The sequence below is a fragment of the Rhinopithecus roxellana genome, chromosome 5 (genome assembly GCF_007565055.1).
Source record: "Rhinopithecus roxellana isolate Shanxi Qingling chromosome 5, ASM756505v1, whole genome shotgun sequence".
Lineage (NCBI taxonomy): Eukaryota > Metazoa > Chordata > Mammalia > Primates > Cercopithecidae > Rhinopithecus > Rhinopithecus roxellana.
Window position 1 is genome coordinate 29,041,786 of NC_044553.1, and position 18,442 is coordinate 29,060,227.

At 45.0% G+C, this 18,442-nt stretch overlaps 1 protein-coding gene and 1 long non-coding RNA gene across 2 annotated transcripts in view; both read left to right on the top strand.

Moving 5' to 3' along the window:
- The first annotated feature begins 3,194 nt into the window (after positions 1 to 3,194).
- Positions 3,195 to 6,968, top strand: LOC115897474. The gene is made up of 3 exons (XR_004057250.1): positions 3,195 to 3,358; positions 3,989 to 4,091; positions 6,920 to 6,968. It is a non-coding gene; the product is annotated as an uncharacterized LOC115897474 (long non-coding RNA).
- Positions 6,969 to 8,540: 1,572 nt separating this feature from the next.
- LOC115897545 (E3 ubiquitin-protein ligase HERC2-like) overlaps positions 8,541 to 18,442 on the top strand; it is an 82,855-nt gene continuing 72,953 nt past the window's right edge. Inside the window, 14 exon segments of the mRNA XM_030930799.1 lie at positions 8,541 to 8,652; positions 10,535 to 10,620; positions 10,622 to 10,759; positions 11,033 to 11,056; positions 11,059 to 11,167; positions 11,275 to 11,327; positions 11,329 to 11,403; positions 11,496 to 11,691; positions 14,343 to 14,476; positions 15,024 to 15,197; positions 15,275 to 15,321; positions 15,323 to 15,403; positions 15,521 to 15,672; positions 16,278 to 16,473. Coding sequence (XP_030786659.1) covers positions 8,541 to 8,652; positions 10,535 to 10,620; positions 10,622 to 10,759; positions 11,033 to 11,056; positions 11,059 to 11,167; positions 11,275 to 11,327; positions 11,329 to 11,403; positions 11,496 to 11,691; positions 14,343 to 14,476; positions 15,024 to 15,197; positions 15,275 to 15,321; positions 15,323 to 15,403; positions 15,521 to 15,672; positions 16,278 to 16,473 — 1,577 coding nt within the window.

Sequence of the window (18,442 nt, forward strand, 5' to 3'; positions counted from 1 at the left end):
CCAGCCTTTATTTATTTATTTTTTGAGATGGAGTCTCTCTCTGTCCCCCAGGTTGCAGTGGAGTGGCACGATCTCTGCTCACTGCAACCTCCGCCTCCTGGGTTCAAGCAATTCTCCTGACTCAGCCTCCCGAGTAGCTGGGATTACAGGTGCATGCCACCACGCCTAGCTAATTTTTGTATTTTTGGTAGAGACGGGCGTTGGCCTCTCAAAGTGCTGGGATTACAGGCATGAGCCATGATGCCTGACCCAGCCTTTTTTAAAATGAAGGTTTTGGCCAGCACGGTGGCTCACGTCTGTAATCCCAGCACTTTGGGAGGCCAAGGCAGGCGGATAACCTAAGGTCAGGCGTTCGAACCCAGCCTGGCCAACAAGGTGAAACTCTGTCTCTACCAAAAACACAAAAATTAGCCAGGAGTGATGGCATGCACATGTAATGCCAGCTACTTGGGAGCCTGAGGCAGGAGAATCACTTGAACCCAGGAGGCGGAGGTTGCAGTGAGCCGAGATCACACGATTGCACTCCATCCAGCGTTGGCAAGAAGAGCGAAACTCCATCTCAAAATATAAAAAATAAAAAATGATGCCCTTTTTTGTCTCTCAACCCTTTTTTGTTTTTTTTTGTTTTTATTTTGAGACAGGGTCTCACTCTGTTAGCCAGGTTGGGGTGCAGGAGCCTGATCTTAGCTCACTGCAGCCTCGACCTCCCCAGCTCACATGATCCTCCCCCCTCAGCCTTCCAAATAGCTGGGACCACAGGTGGGCACCACCATGCCCGCCTAATTTTTGTATTTTTTGTAGAAATGGGATTATGCCATGTTGCCCAGGCTGATCTTGAACTTCAGGGCTCAAGTAGTCTCTCTGCCTCCACCTCCCGAAGTGTTGGGATTACAGGTGTGAGCCACCATGCCCAGCCCTGCTTTAAATTAAAGTGTATTTCACTTGGTATTAGTACAGCCACTTCGGCGGGTTTTTGCTTACTATTTAAATGTTGTATCTTTGTATCCTTTTTTTTTTTTTTTTGAGACGGGCTGGAGTGCAGTGGCCGGATCTCAGCTCACTGCAAGCTCCGCCTCCCGGGTTTTTACGCCATTCTCCTGCCTCAGCCTCCGGAGTAGCTGGGACTACAGGCGCCCGCCACCTCGCCCAGCTAGTTTTTTTTTTTTTTTTGGAATTTTTAGTAGAGACGGGGTTTCATCGTGTTAGCCAGGATGGTCTCGATCTCCTGACCTCGTGATCCGCCCGTCTCGGCCTCCCAAAGTGCTGGGATTACAGGCTTGAGCCACCGCGCCTGGCCCTATCTTTGTATCCTTTTACTTTCAATCTGTTCATTTTAATTTAAAATGTTCATCTTGTAGATAGTACATTGATGGATCATATTTTCTTTTTTAATCCTTTCAGCCAGTCGGCTTTTCTTTTTTTGTGAGACAGAGTTTTGCTCGTCACCCAGGCTGGAGTGCAATGGTGTGATCTCAGCTCACTGCAACCTCTGCCTCCTGGGTTCAAGCGATTCTACGGCCTCAGCCTCCTGAGTAGTTGGGATTATAGGCGCCTGAAACCATGCCTGGCTAATTTTCGTATTTTTAATAGAGACGGGGGTTTCTTCATGTTGGTCAGGCTGGTCTTGAACTCCTGACCTCAGGTGATCCACCACCTCAGCCTCCCAAAGTGCTGGGATTACAGGCATAAGCCACCGCACCCGGCCAAAGTGGTGGATTTTTTTTCTCAGAAAATCTATTCCATTCTTTTTCCAGAAACCAAGTTTATACAACTAAAATAAATATTTATACTCTAATTTTTTTGTTCAGAGGTCTTATTGAGTTTTAATAGAATTTCATCTTTACATGTTTAGAAAAATTAGAAAATATAGATAAAACATAACTAAGTAAATAACATCTTTTCCTTCTGTTCAAAGTTCATTACTATTAGCCAAGTGCAGTGGCTCACACTTATAATCCCAGCATTTTGGGAGATAGAGACGGATGGATCACTTGAGCCTAGGAGTTCGACACCAGCCTGGGCAACATGGCAAAACCCGGTCTCTACAAAAAATACAAAAATTAGCTAGGCGTGGTTGCTTGTGCCTGCAGTCCTAGCTACTGGCAAGGCTGAGGTTGAGAACCACCTGAACCCGGTAAGTCAAGGCTGCAGTGGTGCAGCCTCTGTCCCCCAGGCTGGAGTGCAGAGGTGCAATCTCGGCTCACTGCAATCTCCGCCTCCTAGGTTCAAGCAAACCTCCTGCCTCAGCCTCCCAAGTAGCCGGGATTACAGGCGCGCACCACCACACCAGGCTAATTTTTGTATTTTTAGTAGAAAAGGGGTCTCACCATGTTGGCCAGGCTGATCTTGAACTCCTGACCTCAAATAATCCACCTGCCTCGGCCTCCCAAAGTGCTGGGATTACAGGCGTGACCACCATGCCCTTTTTCCTTCTTAGAGGCAGGATCTCACTCTGTCGCCCAGGCTGGAGTGCAGTGGCATGATCTCAGCTCACTGTAGCATTGACCTCCCAGGCTGAGGCGATTCTCCTGCCTCAGCCTAGCGAGCAGCTGGGATCACAGGTGTGCACCACCACACCTGGCTAATTGTTAATTTTTTGTTTTTTTAGAGATGGGGTCTTGCTATGTTGCCCAGTCTGGCAACATGGGATCCTCCAACTCCTGGCTTTGAGGGATCCTCCCACTTCGGCCTCCCAAAGCCCTGAAAATTACAGACGTGAGCCACCCTGCCCAGCCTATATTGTTTCATAGTTCTTCAATTTCGTTTTGTGGTCGCTGGAGGTCTGTTTCCTTCTTGGATTCCCTGCACAGTGCTTTCACAGCTGCTCCACGTAACCTGCCCAAGACTTCTGCATTCAGTTGAACACACAGGAGAAAACTCTTCACTCCCCAGCCAACCACACAAAGATCCGTTCTCATCCCCAGGGCAGCTGGTCGCGCCACTCGACCCGCGCCCTGCATTGCTCCAGTTGGTGTGAGCGCGACCACCCGCCGCGTGATTAAGAGCGCTCGGGGCCGGGCAGTCTCCCGTGGGAGTGGGGGCGTGGGTGAGTGCGACGGAAATCCCGCCTTCCGGCGCCCGCGCTTGACCCTGGCCTCAGTGAGCTCCAAGTAGGAAGATAACCGGGATTGCAGGGAGCGGGAGAGTCGGGAGGACGGCGAAGCGCTCCTCTTCACCATTGGCTGCGCCCGCGGAGCAGCCTCATTGCGATTGGCCGTACGCGGGGGGTGCGCGGTAGTCCCGCATCCGCCCGCCCCTAGGGCAGTTAGAGGCGGCGGGGTGGTGGGCTGAGCCAGCGGCTGCCTGGAGGTCATGTCTGCACGCCGGCGGGGCTACGCGGCCCGGCCCTGCTTGTCAGGTCCTGGCCTGGGGCACGGGGGGGGGGGGGGGGGGGGGGGGGGGGGACGGCGGCGGAGGCGGTGCGGGCGCGGGGCTGGTGGGCGGCCGAGCCTGGGAGGCAGGCGTGGGCGCGGCGGCGGCACCGGGGCCTACGCGGATATCCTGCGGGGCGGTCTCGGGCCTCTCTCCATCTCTTAAGTGGTGGTGTCTGTGGGTTTTTCTGCAGGCGGATCCTTTTGAGTAATTTGTTTCACGGACACGCCGTGCTGTGGGGTAAAGCAGCAGTATGCTGCTTTCATTTGTCCGTTAAAACGGTGGGTTTCCTGTCGTGTGTGTGTACCTTTTGCATTTGAGGGCAGATGACATTGTGACTTGGCCTCCCGTGACCGTCCATTCTCAAGGTCTCGCCAGCGTGGTGCAGAAACCCGGCACACCGTGCTTACCTTGGAAGGAGGCTTTCCCTTCCCCACCTCCCTTTCCCCTCCATCTCTTCCCTGTTTCCCTCTCTCCCCCTCACTCCCGTCCCCCAGCTGTTCTCTCCCCTCTTGCTGTTCTCTCTCGCTCTCTTTTTTCTGCATTAAACATTTCGGGAGTGTCTTTGTAAATTATTAACAAGTGTTAGGTCTTAAACATGTGTGTTTACTTGCAGGCCTGAGAACTGGGAGGAGGCTGGAGAAAAGATGCCCTCTGAATCTTTCTGTTTGGCTGCCCAGGCTCGCCTTGACTCCAAATGGTTGAAAACAGATACACAGGTGGGATTTGACATGTCTTTTTCTTGGCGTGTTTCTGCTTCCATGTTTAAATTTCTCGTGTAAGGCTTTTCTATTTTAGGGTATGTAAGGGGAAGTTAGTTGTATCTTGCTATGTTAGAGGAGCAGGTTTATTTCCTATAATTTAAAATGTAGCAGTCTTGGCCGGGCGCGGTGGCTCACGCCTGTAATCCCAGCACTTCGGGAGGCGAGGCGGGTGGATCACGAGGTGAGGACATAGAGACCATCCTGGCTAACACGGTGAAACCCCGTCTCTACTAAAAATACAAAAAAATTAGCCGGGCGTAGTAGTGGGCGCCTGCAGTCCCAGCTACTCCGGAGGCAGAGGCAGGAGAATGGCGTGAACACGGGAGGCGGTGGAGCTTGCAGTGAGCCGAGATCTCACCACTGCACTGCAGCCTGGGCGACAGAGCGAGACTCCGTCTAAAAAAAAAAAAAGTAGCAGTCTTTATGGCTGTTTTTGTAGATTGTGCACGGCTGCCTTTTAATTAGTTTCTTGCAAGTGCACTACACTTGAGATCTATTAATAGGCAAAATTTTTTTCCTATTTATTATTACTGGATAAGAAATCTGCCACACTCCTAAGCCTACCATGGTGACTGTTATTTGTTACTGATAGTATTTGAGCTGTTTAGTTAACTGTGGAGGGGAAAATTGGAAAAGTCAGTTGCAGTAATTATGGCTGATAGAAACTCACTCATTTTATGAGGTCTTGTGTTTGTGTTTCTGGAGAGACAAGAGTTAGTTCAGTTGAGCTGTTTGTTTTGTATTTGTAACCAATACAAGGACTAAGGACAATTGTGTTGAAACTGAGGTCATGATGTTAGGATCTTGAGGGCTGAAGGTTCCAAATGAATGGTATATATAGAATTGTATCTGACTTGAAAGTTTCCCTTTCTGGACCTCTGAATGTTGAGGCTGACAGTGTCCATGTGACAGTGCCTTCCCTGACAGGACTCAGCAACCTTTTTTTTTTTTGCACGTGTCAATAATTCATTATACTTTTAAAACTTTTAACCTCTTCCTCCTAGTCCCCAAATACTGATTTGTTAATAAATTAAAACTTTCCCGAAGTGTTTTCTGTGAAAGAATAATTGCAAAAGATACTCAAAGAAAAGTTAAGTACATGGAAAAATCCAAAGTATATGTTTTATTCATTACATTTGATGAATTTTTTTGTTGTAGTTTTTTCCTCTCGAGACAGAGTCTTGCTCTGTCGCTCAGGCTGGAGTGCAGTGGCTTGATCCTGGCTCACTGCAACCTCTGCCTCAGCCTCCTGAGTAGCTGGGATTACAGGCGCCCTCCGCCTCGCCCAGCTAATTTTTTTTTTTTTTTTTTGAGGTGGAGTCTCGCTCTGTCGCCCAGGCTGGAGTGCAGTGGCACAATCTCAGCTCACTGCAAGCTCCGCCTCCCGGGTCCACGCCATTCTCCTGCCTCGGCCCCCCAAGTAGCTGGGACTATAGGCGCCTGCCACCACACATGGCTAATTTTTTGTATTTTTAGTAGAGACGGGGTTTCACCATGTTAGCCAGGATGGTCTCGATCTCCTGACCTCGTGATCCACCTGCCTCGGCCTCCCAAAGTGCTGGGAGCGTGAGCCACCGCGCCCGTCCCTAATTTTTGTATTTTTAGTAGAGACGGACTTTCACCATATTGGCCAGGGTGGTCTTGAACTCCTGACCTCGTGATCCGCCCACCTCGGCCTCCCAAAGTGCTAGGATTACAGACATGAGCTTCCACGCCTGGCCCATGTTTCATGATTTTTTTTGTCCTTTGTTCTTGTAAAAATCATGGTTAGAAAGCAGAGCATAATTGTTCTTTACATAGATCCCGACTGATTAAGGTTTTTAGGGAGATTTTTTTTGGCATTCAGTAAATGTTTTTATTTTTAGTGTGGAATGTGTGTTTTTTATTATTAGAAAATATTTGTAGATTTATACATATCAAATTCCATTCTCTTTTGTTTGAGACAGAATCTCACTGTGTTGTGCAGGATGGAATGCAGTGGTGCCATCTCGGCTCACTGCAGCCTCCGCCTCCCGAGTACAAATGATTCTCCTGCCTCAGCCTCCCAAGTAGCTGGGACTATAGGCGCTTGCCACCATGCCCGGCTAATTTTTGTATTTTTAGTGGAGATGGGATTTCACTATGTCGTCCAGGCTGGTCTTGAACTCTTGACCTGGTGATCCACCCACCTTGGCCTCCCAAAGTGCTGGGATGACAGGTGTGAACCGCCGTGCCTGGCCCCAAATTCTATTTTTCAGACTATGAATATTTTATTCTATTTTCTGAGACAGGGTCTTGCTCTGTTGGCCAAGCTGGAGTGCAGTGGTGCTATCTTGGTTCACTGCAACCTCTGCCTCCCAAGTTCAAGGGATTCTGCCTCAACCTCCCGAGTAGCTGGGATTACAGGTGTCCGCCACCACACCTGGCTAATTTTTTTTTTTTTTTGAGATGGAGTCTCGCTCTGTCGCCCAGGCTGAAGTGCAGTGGTGTGATCTTGGCTCACTGCAACTTCTGCCTCCCAGGTTCAAGCAATTCTCCTGCCTCAGCCTCCCAACATGCTGGGATTACAGGTGTGAGCCACCACGCCCAGCCCCTGGACCTAGATATTTTCTCATGACCCTTTCCAAAGCCTGATTTGCATCGATTAGTTATATGTGTGTGATAGGTTTTTCTAAAGTTTTTTTAGAAGTTACCTTTTTACTTTAGTATAAAAGTGCTTTGAATATGCTGAATGTTAAATACATGTTTGTTGAATTTCTTTGAAACTTTAATATTAATGAGAACTATTAACTTTTTTTTTTCAGATGCAGTCTCACCTTATCGCCTAGGCTGGAGTATAGTGGTGTGATCTCAGCTCACTGCAACCTCCGCCTTCCAGGTTCAAGCAATTCTCCTTCCTCAGCCTCCTGAGTAGCTGGCATTACAGGTACCTGCCATCACTAACCTCCACCTCCCAGGTTCAAGCGATTCTCTGCCTCAGCCTTCTGAGTAGCTGAGATTACAGGCGCACACCAGCACTCCCGGCTAATTTTTGACTTTGTAGTATAGACAGGGTTTCACCATGTTGGTCAGGCTGGTCTTGAACTCCTGACCTCGTGATCCGCCCACCTCGGCCTCCCAAAGTGCTGGGATTACAGGCGTGAGCCACATTTTTAGTAGAGATGCGGTATCACCATGTTGGCCAGGCTGGTCTCAAACTCCTGACCTCAAGTGATCCTCTCACCTCGGCCTCCCAAAGTGCTAGGATTACAGATAGGAGGTACTGCACCCAGCCTAATTTTGTATTTTTAGTAGAGACGGGGTTTTGCTGTGTTGGCCAGGCTAGTCTAGAACTCCTAGGTTCAAGTGATCCTCCTGCATTGACCTCTCAAAGTGCTGGGATTACAGGCGTGAGCCACCACACCTGGCCAATGGGAGGTCTTGCTTCCCTTCTCTCCAGCATTCTATAAGCAGTGTTTTTGGGCAATGTGTGTTCAGTTTTCTCTATATATACTTTGAACCCTACAGCAGTGAAAGGAAGAGTACACAAATATTGAAGCTGATGTGGTGTGGTCTTTGAGCTGGTGGTGCTAATTATTCTTGTTTTCATGGCCTTCAGTGACTTCATCCTGCTTTAGCTGTTGTAAAGTGTTCTAATTTATGCTCCTGAGAATAACACTTGAGGTGTACTTAGGGTTCTTGTCTGCTTCCTGGTGACTGTCGAAGCTTTTCATCTTCCAGAAGGGAGATGACCAGTGTTCCAGTGTACTGAGTTTAAAGAATTTTGCATTTTTTTATTTGTAAAATTGATAGCCAGATGTAGGGTAGGGGTGGCATGCTTTCTCTAAAGGGCCAGATAGTAAATATTTTAAGCTCTCAGTGGACCATATGGTCTCTGTCATAGCCAGGGGCCCTTGCAGCTGTAATGCCAAAGCAGCCACAGATAATACTACGTCTGTGGGCAGGGGAAGTTCATTCTGTAAACTTTATTTATGGACACCAAAAGATGAAGTTCACAGAATGTTTGCAAGTCACAAAATACTGTTTTTCTTTTGATTATTTTTGAATCATTAAAACATAAAATACGGTGGCCGGGCGTGGTAGCTCACACCTATAATCCCATCACTTTGGGAGGCCGAGGCAGGTGGATCACCTGAGGTCAGGAGTTTGAGACCAGCCTGGTCAACGCGGTGAAACCCCATGTCTACTAAAAATGCAAAAATTAGCTGGGCATGGTAACGGGCGCCTGTAATCCCAGTTACTTGGAAGGCTGAGGTAGGAGAATTGCTTGAACCCAGGAGATGGAGGTTATAATGAGCTGAGATCACGCCACTGCACTCCATCCTGGGTGACAAGAGCGAGACTCTGTCTCAAGAAAAAAAAGAAAAAAAGTGGGAGAGGAGGATTCAACACAGTTGATGATGATAAAAAAAAAAAATAGGGATAATGAGACTCAATCCGGTAGAAACAGCTGTGAGTGGCTGTCATTTGCCCCCATGGTCTGTTGCTGCAGAGGAAGCTAAAAAGTGTGCAGGAATGTCGACTCGTCTACCCTGTGGTAGTCTCACATATTGCAGCCTCTGCCTGATGGGCGCAGCATGGCTTTTGTCTCCCTACATACCCAGAAATTGCACAGAATGTGGATCAGCTGTCCTCTCACGGGACAGCATTCTATTTGAGGACTGCGTTTTTACCAGACCAGGCTTAAGTCACTTATATTTCAGGATGGCAACCTTTGTAACCACCTAAAATAGTAAGTGTCTTCCTGTCTCCTAAGATGGGTTTACATTTTTCTTCATGTAGTTGTGCATTTCCCATCTGTCTGTCTATCCGTCCGTGTGAGCAGCTTTTGTTGAGCAGTCGCCTGGTGCAGTTACCACGCTAGGTGTTCAGGGTGCAGGGATGGATAGGACACGCCTCCACTTTCAGCTGCTGCTTGTTGATGAGCCAGCATTCTAAGCAGGTCACGTTACAGGGTGGTGAGGGGTGAAATGGAGACATTCATACATGGTTCTGGGGGAAGAAAGGCTTCACATTGGCAGCAGTCCTGAAATTGCGTGAGGGGGCATTCTGGACAGAAAACAGGGGTGTCAAGGGCACTGCTGAGAGGAGCAGGGCTTTCCTGCTGCTTGTGAGAGTGGGTGTGGCAGAAGGCTGGTGGGGAAGGAGGATCTTGGTGCCCACACAGCCCCCTGTTTGGTGGACCTTTGTGCAGTGCTGGGTGCTGGGCTGCCTGTGGTGCCCTCTGAGGTGGCAGCTTCCCTCCTTCCTCCTCGAGGCTCGTTGCTTGCCAGAAGATGGGCTTTGCTTAAATTGGCAAGGAGGGCAGGGCTGGCGAGCTCCAGGGCAAAGGGTGCCATGGGCCCTGGCAGGTGGGTCCGATCCACAGGAGGGTCAGAGGCTTATCTTGGAGCAGTAAGGAGGGGCTGTCCTGTGCTTAAAGAGGGGGCCAGGGAGAGTCGGCACTGGATTTGTGTTTCAGAAGAACGCATGTGGTGGGTTGGGGAATGATCCTGAGTGCTCTAAAATCTAAGTGTCCAGTAAAAGAACACTAAGTGCATCCCCACTTTGATGGCTTGGATTTGGAGCAGTATTTGAGAACACAGATCGTTAATAGAGATCTGTAGTGGTGCACATACTAATTTTGTGTGTTTGTGCTGCTCCCTCAAGTTACCGTAGGCAGTTGTAATTAACATTCGCACTGGCTGATCCCATGCCTTGCACTACGCACAGGTCTCCTTTCCAGTCCATTAGCCCTCCCATCTCTAAGGATCTATCCTTCATTAAAGATTGTGTGTGTTAAATATTTTCTTCTTTTCATTCCTTTATAAGTGGTCTAGGAATACATAGCCTACCCTGAGGATGTAATTCTTTGTAGAAACCCTTCAGATGTGCGGTTCCCTGCCTGGATACTCAGCGTCTTGGTCTTATTCCCCATCTTAGCTCAGTTATTGCTTCCACAAGTCCCTTACTGACCCTCAGAACAGCAGTGGTCTGTCTTCCAGTCTCCCTGGTACCCCCACAGTCATCCATTGCACACAGTTTCGGACTTGAAATCCTGTGATTAGTTGTGTCAGCGGTGCCCTTTGCTGCCCTCCCTGTTACAATGTGCAACTCAGTCTTCACACGGTATCTGTGGAACCCGGCAGCTGCAGACTAAGCACAGTATCCAGTGAATGTTGGGCTGGGACTACGATCCTGAGTTCCAGTGCCATGCCTGAGGCGTGTGGAATCACCAGGAAGTGTGTTCACATAGATAGAGGAATTATAAGTCAACCTGTGTAAACATGTTAGGTGGAGCTCTTTCATATGAATGATGCTGAATTTCACCTTCTAAATTGAGTGATCAGTTGAGCATCTTTTCTTTTTTCTTTTTTTTAGTATTTATTTTGAGTTGTGCACTTGAGTTTCTCTTTCATGTTTGCGTGTGCATTTTCTAGAGTGGCTTCAGTCATCTATTTTCTCTGGAGGCTTGCAGACTAGCCAGATCCACTACAGCTCCAACGAGGAGAAAGATGACCACTGCAGAGAAAGATGAGGACTGTGCAGGGGGCACACCTGCCAGCAAATCTCGACTCTGCTCCCACAGACAGGCCCTGGGGGACCATTCCCAGGCATTTCTGCAAGCCATTGCAGACAATAACATTCAGGATCACAATGTGAAGGTGAGCTAGGCCTCCCCCGACTGCCACCTCAGTGCTCTGTTTATCTGAGGACTTTGACACAGGAATACTTATGTGCTCTTTGGTTAACATAGCACAGGCGTTGTTTCATGTATTATTTGGAGGGTTTTGAGGTGAGAACCTGATTCTGTTAACATGCTAGTGAGGCTTCAGAAGCATTACTGATTGCAAGTGCGTCAGAAGCTGTGGCATGTTTAAGATTTGTGAAGACTCTCTGGGCGGCCCTGAGGTTACCTCCAGCTGTTTCTGTTGCAGGACTTTTTGTGTCAAATAGAAAGGTGTACTGTAGGCAGTGCCATTTGACCACACCGATCACGTTTCCGCCTGAGCATCCCGTGGAAGAGGTCGGTCGCTTGCTGTTATGTTGCCTCTTAAAACATGAAGATTTAGGTATGGAGCTCAATATCTGTGTGCTTTAGCTACACTGCAGATTCCTCGACTAACCTGCAGTATATATTCATTCCTTCCCTGCCCTTCTTTTAAATGTCTTTTTACAGGTCATGTGGCATTATCTTTAGTTCATGCAGGTGCACTTGGTATTGAGCAAGTAAAAGCACAGAACGTTGCCTAAGTCAGTGGTGGATGTTTGTAGAGTTGTCTACCAAGCAAAATGTTCGCTCATTAAGGTGACAGATTTTAATTCTTCTTATTCTGTGCCTCGCAGACAGTGGCTGAAATATTTGTAGTTAAAGTTGTCTTTTCCTGGTTAACTTTGCAGACTCATCAAGAACAGGGCCGTTCTTACAAGGAGGTCTGCGCCCCTGTCATCGAGCGTTTGAGATTCCTCTTTAATGAATTGAGACCTGCTGTTTGTAATGACCTCTCTATAATGTCTAAGTTTAAATTGTTAAGTTCTTTGCCCCGTTGGAGGAGGATAGCTCAGAAGATAATTCCAGAACGAAGGAAAAAGAGAGGTAAGAATGCAAAAGGACAGAAGATACTGTTAAAGCGTGTGCTTCACCCTGCCTCGTTGGATCTGTGATTTCAGAGTGAAGTTTCTCTACTGTTGATTCCATGTGACGTTTCTACCTGCTGCCATCATTTTTATGTATAGTTATGATTAAATGCAGAAATCTCGCTTATTTTTCCAAGAGATCAATGAGGCAATTTAGGAATTGAGTGTGGTATGATTTGGTTACTAGTAAATTGATGTTGAAAACCTAAATAATCTTTACTAGATTGATGGGGACAAGGAAGTATTTTTATTTTATTAGTTGTCCTGGTAATGAGATATAATGGGAACATTTAAACTTACTGCCATTCTTCTAAAGAAATGTTTTTTGTTGGGAAATATTGAGTATTCTGATACATGGAGAATTAGAAAGGGAAGCTAAAAGAGTTACATTTTCCTGGAAGTGGCTATGTAAGGGTACAGAAAGGTCTTGTTGCATTAAATCCAAATTTGAGTAAAAATGCTTAGAAATTATAAAATAGTTTAGAATTTAGTCACTTGTGATTATAAATAAATGACAGAAATTTCTGATTATATTCTTTTTTTTTTCTTTTGAGACGCAGTCTTGCTCTGTCGCCAGGCTGGAGTGCAGTGGCACGATCTCAGCTCACTGCAACCTCCGCCTCCCAGGTTCAAGCGATTCCCCTGCCTTAGCCTTCCAAGTAGCTGGGATTATAGGCAAGTGCCACCACGCCCAGCTAATTTTTGTGTTTTAGTAGAGACAGGGTTTCACCATGTTGGCCGAGACGGTCTTGATCTCCTGACCTCATGATGTGCCTTCTTCGGCCTCCCAAAGTGTTGGCATTACAGGCGTGAGCCATCGCGCCCGGCCTCTGATCATATTCTTATGACTTATACTGATTTACTCTCAAACCTGCTTATTGAACAGTATTAATTACTGAGTTTCTGATGGGCATTTTGAACAATAAGCTTATGAAAGACTGAAGTGTTTTAGAAGCCATCTAAGTTAATTGTTCCTGAACAAACCCTACACCATAACAGCCTGTCTGCATCCAGTGAGTGCTCCGGATCAGGCAGTCACAGCAGTCACGCTGCTGCGGTTCCTTTAACCCAGGCACGCAGGAACTCGGCGCAGGCCCAGAGACAGGCCTGTCTCAGCATGAGGGAGAGAGACTCCACCATTTGCCATCTCGTATCCGTGGGTTCTGAGCCCACACTGTCACTTTTAGAGTTTCTTGTGGGTTTATAGATTTATTATGTGTTGTTTCAAGCTGTTTTCTTTCTTTTTTTTTTTTTGGAAATTAAGTAGCTTATAAAGATTAAGTGATTAATATTCCTGTTGCTGTGTCAGGGATCCCCGAGCCCTGTCTCAGGCTTGATGATTCACTAAAAGGACTCAGAAGAGCTGTTATACTCACAGCTGTGGTTTTTTACTGCAAAAAGGATACAGATTGAGATTAGCAAAGGGAAGGGTACATGGAGGGAAGTCCAGAGAAAACTAGGCACAAGCTTCTGGTGTTTCTCCCCACTGGCGTCGTTTGGCTGTGCTTCGCTCTCCCAGCAACAGTGTGTCACATCATGTGTGAAGAGTTGTTAACCAGGCCAGCGCACCTGAGCCTTGAGTCTAGAGTTTTTATTGGGGGCCAGTCACAAGCGCAGGCAGTGCACATGTGACTGAACTCAATTACTTAGACTCTGGTGCCTCAGCACAAAAACAGGTGGTCCCTCCAGAGTCACATCATTAGCATAATCTACCTGCCTGACTACTGCCACAAGGTCCTGGGTGTCAGGTATACCAAAAAACTTACCAGGCAGGATGTTCCAAGCACTCAGAGCTCAGCTCCTAGAAGAAGGACCAATCCCGAAGGGACAGACCTTCCTTGGGAATTTGCAGGGCTTGAGCAACCCCAGCCTGCTATGTTAGCTCTTTACTGCCCAGGTGTATTATCATGTTGCTTATTTTTTATATTATATGCTGAGGAGATTTAGACCAAAAATTTTAAAAGAGATAAAATATAGGGAGGAAATTCCACATATCACAATGAATTCAATTGATTTAGTTACACACTAACAACCACTGAACTGGACCAGGGTGGACAAGCCAGGAACTGTGGGCCAAATTCCACCTCTTGTTTGCTTTGTGTTGGCCAGGTACTAAGACCTTTTTTTTTTTTTTTTTTTTTTCAGTTTGAAATTGTTTTTTAAAAATTAGAAGAAGTATATTATTTTTGACACATGAAAATTACATGAAGTTAAAATTGTACCACCATAAATAAAGTGTTACGGGAGCACAGCCACACCTATGTTTTATTTGTGGTTACTTTTTGTGCTACAGCAGTAGAGTTGAGTATTTGCAATAGACTGCATGGCCTGAAAGACTCAAATGTTCACTCTCTGGCACTTGAGGAAGAGCTCACTGGCCGCTGGGCTTCCCCGGCTTCGGGGCTTCTCCCCTTGTCGCACTCTCAGTTTGTCTTTTTGTTCTGCCGTGGTGATCATTTCACTTTTGTGGTTTGAGCATTGCAATTTATAGTGTTGTTCACATGTTTATTTGAATGAAATATTTGTCCTTCATGCAAATCTAAATATTTCTTAATTTAAAATTATATTTAAGTGTATGATTTTTATAGAAAATGATGTTTTAAAATACAGTTCCTAAGAAGCCAGAATCTACGGATGATGAAAAAAATATTGGAAACGAAGAGAGTGATTTAGAAGAAGCTTGCATTTTGCCTCATAGTCCAATAAATGTGGACAAGAGACCCATTGCAATTAAATCACCCAAGGTGCAGTATTTTCTGTGATTCTGAGGTTAGCTGAATAGAGTCATAGCACGTAGCAAAGGAATCCCCAAGTCTTGTACCTCTGTACCTGAGCATCTGGAGGGAGGGACGGGTGGTTGTTAGAAATACAGCCCCAGGGATGCTTCATGAACTTGACTTATGATGTCCTGGTCAGAGCTGTAGCTGGAGAAGGGTTTCCTTTTATTTTTGGTACTAGATTGTGTCATTAATTATTCACCATTCATTCCTTAGCTATATTCTTTGTTCCAGAAACAGTGCTGGGCACTATGGTTATTAATATGAACCGTAACTTAATTTTGTATGCCAAGCTAGCCTGTTCCAACATATATTAGTATAGAGATTATAAATTCACTTATAAGTATATTTATGGCATAGTTTTAAAACCATGTATTAGTTACTAAATTTAACATATTTTAACCAATTTAAACCTGTGAGCATTATTTATTTATATTTTACTTGAATAACTTTTAGAGCACAGTTTAATATTAAATAGGATAGACTAATGATGAAAACTGTTTTCCTTTGTTAGGACAAATGGCAGCCGCTGTTGAATACTGTTACAGGTGTTCACAAATACAAGTGGTTGAAGCAGAATGTTCAGGGTCTTTATCCGCAGTCTCCCCTCCTCAGTACAATTGCTGAATTTGCCCTTAAAGAAGAGCCAGTGGATGTGGAAAAAATGAGAAAGTGCCTACTAAAACAGGTAAAATTTGAAGAGAAATGCTCCTGTGCATTGGGTAGTGTATATAACACTTAACTGTATGCATTGATATTTTGCAGTTGGAGAGAGCAGAGGTTCGCCTGGAAGGGATAGATACAATTTTAAAGCAAGAATTTCTTACTTCCATCTGTGCAGTACGTCATGTTTTGTGGATGGCAAAGACTTATTCCTGAGGGAATCGATATAGGGTAAAACGTTATCCTATTTTTTTCATAATTAAGGAAGCTGTGGCAACAAAATGTTGTTCTGTAGTAGTTAGAAGTCTGGCAGTGTCCCGAGTCAAATTCTTTATCTTTATTTGAAAGGGAACCTCTTACTGATTGTTTAAAGGATGTTGATTTGATCCCCCCTTTTAATCGGATGCTGCTGGAAGTCACCTTTGGCAAGCTGTATGCTTGGGCTGTTCAGAACATTCGAAATGTTTTGATGGATGCCAATGCCAAATTTAAAGAGCTTGGTGAGTCAACAATTGCATCAATGTTATTTTATATTTTGGCTTTACTTATGTGTTGTGGAAACTTGCAAATGCCAATTTTTGCTTTTGAGAAGACTTTAATAACTTTGTACTTTGTACTTATATTTCAGCTTTCTCAGATTTTAAACAAAACTTTAAAATTTAGCAGGAGACACAATGTTGAAGTACTCTAGTATAACATTTTTACATTTTGACATTTTTATGTGTATCACCACATACCCTAAAGTGTCTGTGTCCTATATTAATATTATTTCCTAGATAGTTTGAGCATCTACAGAGAGTTGATTGGATTGGTTTTGTGGATGAAAAGCGAGACATAACTTTCATATTTGAAATGGAAGGAATGGAATAGGGCACTGGGGTATTCGGAGAGCAACATGCCAAGTCCTGTAGACAGATGGAACGACCTGTGCTTGGAGTGCAGGGGATAGGCTCATCGTGCAGCATGACAGAGCTGCCCACTCTGTGGAAATCCACTGAAAAATAGTCAGATGTTTAAAGTAATCGCCAACGTTTTCTGCATTACGTTTATTCTTGTATCTCGTATCCATGCACAAGAAATGTAAGTAGGTGCCAATGCTTATTAGGTATCCAGCCGGTTCCCCTGCAAACCATTACCAATGAGAACCCGTCAGGACCGAGCCTGGGGACCATCCCACAAGCCTGCTTCCTCCTGGTGATGCTCAGCATGCTCACCCTGCAGCACGGCGCAAACAACCTCGACCTCCTGCTCAATTCCAGCACACTGGCCCTCACGCAGACGGCACTGCGCCTGATTGGTAGGTCTGCACCGGCTTGAGAGCCTTTGGGAAAACATCAAGATTTTGCTTTGATTCCTTTTTTTTTTTTTTTTTTAACTTTTTGTAAATTATGGTAAGATACAAATAGCAGAAAGTGTACCATTTTAACGTCGCAATTCAGCGGTATTAAATACATTCACACTTTTCTAGAGTCATCACCACCGTCTAGTTGTAGAATTTTTTCAGCACTATAAATGCACCCCATTTAGCAATCAGTCCTGATTCCCCTGCCCTCCAGCCTCTGGGAGTCACAAATCTGCTTTCTCTGTCTATGGATTTGCATATCCTGGATATTTTATATAAATGGAATCATACCAGTTGTGGCCTTTGTGTCTGGGTTATTTCATATCAGTACTTTATTTTTATTGCTGAAAAAGATTTCCTTGTATGAATATATAACATTTTGTTTATTCATTTATCTGTTGATGGACATTTGGGTTGGTTTTGCCTTTTGACTTTTGTGAATAGTGCTGCTAAGAACATTTATATACAAATACTTGTTTGAACACTTGTTTCTAGTTCTTTTGATTATACGCCTAGGACTGGAATTACAGGGTCATATGGTACAACTATGTATAACTTACTAAGAAACTACCAAACTTTTCCACAGTGTGATATCATTTTACATTCCCACCACCAGTGGACAGGATTCCGGGGTTCCAGGGTTCCAGTTTCTCTACTTCCCTGCCAACACCAACACTATTTTTTTGGGATTTCTTTTTTTTTTTTTTTTTTTTTTTTTGGATTAAGACCATCCTAGTGGGTGTGAAGTGGCATCTCATTGTGATTTTGATCTGCATTTCACTGATGATGAATGATATTGAGCTTCTTTACATGTTTGCGCTTGTTGGCCTTTGTATATCTTCTTTGGAGAAGTGTCTATTCAAGTCCCTTTCTCCTTATTTTTTATTTTATTTTTTTGAGACAGAGTCTCACTGTGTCGCCCAGGCTGGAGTGTAGTGGCACAATCTTGGCTCACTGCAACCTCTACCTCCCGGGTTCAAGTGATTCTCATGCCTCAGCCTCCCAAGTAGCTGGGATTATAGTCACACACCACCACACCTGGCTAATTTTTGTATTTTTAGTAGAGATGGGGTTTCGCCATGTTGGCCAGGCTGGTCTCGAACTCATGACCTCAGGTGATCTGCCCGCCTCGGCCTCCCAAAGTGCTGGGATTACAGGCCTGAGCCACTGCACCCAGCCCCTTTGTCCTTTTTAAATAGGGTTGTTTGTCATCTTTTGTTGTACCAATAAATGCACTATATAAGTGTACCAAACATTTAAAGAAGAATTAACACCGGTCCTCAGACTCTTTAAAAATTTTGTGTATCCTAGACCTTCACAGATCTGTAGACCTTTATCAGATATATAATTTGAGGATATTTTCTCCTGTTCTCTGGATTGTATTTCCTTTGATACAGAAGTTTTTTATTTTGATGAAGTTCAGTTTATCTGTTTTTCTTTTGTCATCTGTGCTTTTGATATCATATCCAAAAAGCCATTTCCAAATGCAAGATTGATGAAGATTATCCTCATGTTTTCTTCTGTAAGTTTTATAGTTTTAGCTCTTATATTTAGATCGTTGGTCCATTTTTAGGTAATTTTTTTTACACCGTGTGAGGTAAGAGTCTAACCTTTTTCTTTTGATTATCTGATTGTTTCCATACCACTTGTTGAGGACTGTTCTTCCCTGAAGTTCTCGGTACCCTTGGCAAAAATCAGTTGGCTGTAGGTATTTAGATTTACTTCTGGACTCTCAATTACATGATCACATTCTATATGTCGATAATTATGTGGGTACCACACTGTTTTGAACATCGTAGTTTTGTACTGTTTTAGCATTGAGAAGTGTGTTTTCTTTCTCAAGATTATTTTGGCTTCTTTGGGTCCCTTGCATTTTCATATGAACATCAAGGCTGGCTTTTCCATATCTGCAAAAAAGACCATTGGGA